General features: G+C 52.1%; 3 protein-coding genes across 3 annotated transcripts; 1 reads left to right on the forward strand and 2 right to left on the reverse strand.

The window, feature by feature from the left end:
- Positions 1 to 373: 373 nt before the first annotated feature.
- Positions 374 to 983, forward strand: H310_12506 (hypothetical protein; the record flags this gene model as incomplete). Its single annotated transcript, XM_008879575.1, has 3 exons — positions 374 to 458; positions 508 to 659; positions 708 to 983. The coding sequence occupies 3 exons, from the start codon at positions 374 to 376 to the stop codon at positions 981 to 983; spliced, it is 513 nt and encodes a 170-aa protein (XP_008877797.1).
- Positions 984 to 1940: 957 nt separating this feature from the next.
- Positions 1941 to 2859, reverse strand: H310_12507 (hypothetical protein; the record flags this gene model as incomplete). The annotated part of the gene is made up of 2 exons (XM_008879576.1): positions 1941 to 2128; positions 2424 to 2859. The coding sequence occupies 2 exons, from the start codon at positions 2857 to 2859 to the stop codon at positions 1941 to 1943; spliced, it is 624 nt and encodes a 207-aa protein (XP_008877798.1).
- A 981-nt stretch (positions 2860 to 3840) lies between these two features.
- On the reverse strand, positions 3841 to 4074 carry H310_12508 (hypothetical protein; the record flags this gene model as incomplete). Its single annotated transcript, XM_008879577.1, has 1 exon — positions 3841 to 4074. The coding sequence occupies one exon, from the start codon at positions 4072 to 4074 to the stop codon at positions 3841 to 3843; it is 234 nt and encodes a 77-aa protein (XP_008877799.1).
- Between the last annotated feature and the right edge of the window lie 899 nt (positions 4075 to 4973).

The following is a 4973-nucleotide window of genomic DNA, read 5'->3' on the forward strand; positions in this document are numbered from 1 at the left end:
GTGTGATTTTGCGCAAAGACGCTTCAAGAGACTGAATCATTCGAACCAATTCATGCCTTTGATGTTTGTCTGCGGGTTGAGACAAGCCACCCCGTCGACAATCGATGAAGAAAAGCAGTAAATTAAGCTCCAGCTCTTCACGGCACCCCCTGTCGGTATCCGGCGACGCGCCCACTTGGACCTCGTCGTGATGCCACCCACGGCCAATGCCGAAGAAGATCCCATGCACTTGGCCTTGCAATAGAGCACTGCGACCTCCGCGCTATCGGTGTCGGACGATGCGTACTTCCCGACGGTGGCTATTCATGCATTACTTGGGATTTTACGCGAACCGTCACTGGCAGTGCACCATTACGGCGTCATTCAAGCGATCATGTTTATCTTCAAGTCGCTGTCGTTACAATGCGTGCCATTTCTTCCCGCGATCGTGCCACCTTTCTTGCACGTGTTGGACAAACGTTTGTTCAACTACTTTCGGCTGCTTTTGTTAAAGTTGTGGCATTTCAGGGGAACCGCGGTTGCGCCATTCGCTGTTCCTACAACTGACGGCGCTCACGTCCATCGTGCAGAATCACTCAAGTCCGTCCTTTCCCTCGATGGTGACGCTGATCCTTCGCCACTGGCGCGCACACTTGAGCCCAATTTTGCAGCTGATTGAGGTGTGTCAATTCGAGCGCCACGAATCATTTTGACTTGTCCAAGGCTAGAAACTGGCCCGCGCGGCGCCATCTGATTTCAAGCAAACGTATTTCCCCATGCTCCTGCCACGGTTGCTCGAAGTTCTCAACCCCCAACCGTCGTCACACAGCTCTGGCATCCTTCCCCCTGGCACCTGTCCGAATGAACCGACGCCGCTGAACACGACGGGCTCCATTTCAGCCTCGTCGTCGACGTCAGGTGCTTCGGCTGTCAACAGATTGCATCATGGCACCCCCGGCGTGTCCGACTTGGAAGCTCCAGACAACAGTGGGTACGTTCACTGATGACCGTGTTTTGCCTTGAAAGCATTCGATATACAATCATGATGGGATTTTTGGCCTTTGGTTTGGTCGAGCCGTTTTCATAGTCGATTGATTTTGCAGATAATTGTTTATCTTTCTGCTGGATATGCGTCCCGATTCAATTGGTCGTGAACTGGATGGCACAACACAGATATTGCTTGGGCAAATCAACAGTACCCAGTAGTGTGCATCGATGTTATCAGATATCCCTGAAACAATGCTAACTACTCAGTACCATTTCATTGCTCAATGGAGAACACTGACTACACATTCGCTCTCTTCTTGGTGAAGTGGGCAAAGAGAAAGAAATTTCGCCCCAAGCTGACAATGGCCCTCTATGAGTATGCCCTTGGGTTTATGGAATGAAATTGATGAATGTAGACCATTTGGTACCTCAGCTGCCGTTGATTATCCAGCTGCTCCAAGAGGGGATAAAAAGTCCAAGTATTATTGCATCGAAACGCTGCATTGTGCCGCACACTTTCTTACCAAGACATGCACGCCCGCGATTGAACCGTACTTGCCGTCGCTGTTGGAACAAATGTTGCCTGGTGCGTCCACACCCCCAACATGATGCACTCCATCGTCAATTGGCTGACTATGGTGGGCTGGTTGTCACGGAAATATTTCAAACGGTTCCTGCAGTCAAGACGTGGGCCCAAGAACGACTTCTTCACTAAATATCCCTCGTTCTACGATGTAAGTGGATGGAAAGTCGTGCAGGACATGTTCCAGGAACTGTTACCGCAAGGGCAATGCGAACTTGTTGTATTGTGATGCATATCTCGTCTTATCAAATAGATTTGAGAGACTCAATGCGATGGATGTATTGAGGCCTCTTGCATCAATCACTCCATGGGCTCCTGGTTGATCGTTGTTGTGCAAAACGTAATAACCCGAAGAAAAGGACACTTTTGAAGTAGAACATTAAGAAAACTCTTAACAAAGGCAATCGATGACTTGATCCATGACGGTGCGCAGGTTGACAACAATGACTGGGTTCACTCCGCCAGGGAGAGCTTGGTGCGCAGGGATCGACAAGATGCGGTGCATGTCGAACATAACATCGACAGCAGGTGGATTTGGGCCGTTGCGTCGTCGAAATTTCCCACTCGTTGTTGGTCGGTCTGGAAGGATGCCAAGAGTCACGATATTGTAGAGAGCGTAACGAATCTGCGTCCCGGGGGCACTGACTTTTAACAGCAAAATATACTGAATCCTGGCATATCCGCACCACCATCGGGCCGCTTGTAGCATCATTTCCCAACGTTGAGAACGTCCTACCTCCACCGTCAGAGTCACACAGTAGCAATGATACGAGGTGACGGCGGCGCCGTGCGGTTGGGTGTTGATCGCTTCGGCCCAATAGTCGCATCGGCCACTTTCTTCGGGAACGCCGCTCTACTCGCCGTTGCGAGCCACCTTGTGCAACTTCGCCTTCATTTCCTGACGCACTAAGAAATTTGGTCTTGAATTTTTCTGATGTGCTCTCATGCACTCTTGTTGGGAGCTCGACAATGAAGATGCGTTCATCACCACTGAGGTCGAGAAATCGAAGTGCAACCCGTAGTCCTTCGCCATCTCCAACATACGCATTGAATGCATCGACAGAGACTCCTTCGCAAACGACGTAGGGGTCGATGTCATCGTCATCTTTGTCGAAGTGCCTTGCAACGTCATCGAGCTTCAGCGCCTTCATGATGCCGAGAATTTCATGGGCAGTTCTTGGAAGAGTCGACGCACTTGCAGCCATGGTTGTCGACAGATGTGTAGTCAATTGCCTGAGTGATTTCGCTCTCTTGGGCTTGCTCGCATATGTGCAAGACGAGTCCCCGTCAGTCAGACCTGCGACACTCATCGTTGCTCCTTCGAAATGGGGATGGTTTCGGGGTACTACCTCCGTCCGGAAATATTTCACGAGAATATTGAATTTCGAAAGAGATTGTGAAAAGACTGAAAAATACCATACAAAAAGATGGAATATTTCACGAGAAAATCGAATTTCGAATAGGGTTGTGAAAAGTCTGAAAAAATACCATACAAAATTCCACATCCATTTAAATGTTGATGAATTCGTCATCGACTACAATATCGAGCTTCTCAATTCGAGAGCAGAAGTTGCTCAATTCTAAAGCAGCAGATACTCATATTTCAGAAGACAGTTCTGCGACTGTGTTTTCCATATCGGTCGCTTGCAAGACAGCCGGCCTTAAAACCGTCGCTGTCCACCTTGACCACTTCGGGTAACTTGTCGCAGATCTTCACTTATGTATATAGGGGATCTTGTACGAGTTGTATCCATGGCAGCCCATAATTTCGCAGAGCTGCAATGTCAAATAATTTGCATGGAGTATGTCGACTTCTTCTCAGGCTGCATCAGTCGCCGCCACAATATCGACGATGCATCTTGAATGGTTCTTCTCTTGGAGGGACAGTATGGCGCGGAAAAATCCAAGGTCCAAAATGTTAAATCCGGAGTGTTTGGCGGCTGGTACGCCACCTTCATGTCCCATCCGCCAGCAGTGCATGCAACAACAATCCGTGCGTCGCAAGGCGGCATGTGGAGACGCGCATTGTCCTGCTGTATCGAGATTCTTCTTGGCAGTTCCTTTGGCCGCTTAGCCTTCATCGCTGGGATCACATTGTCCATCAACATGTCGCGGTACACGTCCCGAGTGACCGACACCGGTTGGGTCACCATTGTTCCTGCGTCGCAGTTCCGGCTGGTTCGCTGTGCTGAGACCTGCTCAGTGACATGCCAGGTTGCAATCATTCGGTCAAACTACTTGACATCGCCGTTGATCCACCGCGACCGACCAACAGCATAGACGAACATAACTTACGCAATAAAGCGCTTCGACTTGCACGTGCAATGTGGGGGCTCTTCACCGGGCACCAGGGAATACGCCTTGTTGATCTTGGTCGCATAGAACCACTCCTCGTCCACATGAACGACACCCATCAAGTCGTCAAAGTGGTAGTCGGACGGAGAAGTTGAGTGGACGTACTGTATGGCCCACTGCAAACGGCCCTCCTTGTTCGCGTCGGTTACCTGGGGCTTGTTCGAACTCATGTACTTGACAAGTTCATAGTAGTCGTGCAAGGTGGCATGTTCATGGCGGCAGCGATGGACCGAAAGATCGTGTGACGGGCATTGGGAATGTTCCCGTGGGATCGCCCACGCGAAGTGCGTTGCCCTCGCGGAGGTTCGGGCATCCGCAGAGTGTTTGCGGTGTCGCCTACGGTACCAGGCCCAGGTGCAACACTTTGTTGGCTGGCTGCTAGGCAGTAGCCAGTAGTCAGTAGATTCTAATGCTAAGGCACTCTTACTTTTGTTCACTGTGAGCGTCACCCTTTGGTCAGCCTCCCACGCGCAGAGTGGAAGGCCCGGGCGTGAGAACAAAGAATTCTTTAGTTACCACTGGTCAACCAAGCGGCAACCTTGTTGTCGCGGAAGGCGAACGAACAAGATCAAAGTATGGATTCTGAAGGGACCATAAACCTCGAACGGATTGAATCCGAATCGCGCGGATCGCCGCGCCGGTCGAGTAGCCCCGAGCGCGATGAGCAGGCGGCGCCACCACGCACTCGCGGCCGTGGACGAAACCGCCGAGTGTCGGCGGACCGTGAGCTGCGGGATGAGAGCGGACCGGAACCCTTTCGGTCGCCCCGAGGCCGGCAGCCCGTAGCGACCGCCAGGTGGAAGCGTCAAAATGCATGGGAGACCCCGGTAGCGGCCCCATCTGCTGCGGGTGGTGCGCTGCCTGTCGGTGCGCTCCCGGTGCCAGCAACTGCAGGACGCCACGTGGAGGCGCCTGTATTTCAACCCCCAACCACGCCGACGCCTGTGCAGCCGGCAACCCTAGGTGCCCCGACAGGGGACGCAGCACCCGGAGCAGCTGGGCCGGGCTACGAGATCGATGATGATGACATGGGGTGGTTCGAAGACCGAATCGTCTACAACGCGCCGGC

This window comes from Aphanomyces invadans, assembly GCF_000520115.1.
Source record: "Aphanomyces invadans strain NJM9701 unplaced genomic scaffold supercont1.40, whole genome shotgun sequence".
Taxonomy (NCBI): Eukaryota; Oomycota; class Saprolegniomycetes; order Saprolegniales; family Verrucalvaceae; genus Aphanomyces; species Aphanomyces invadans.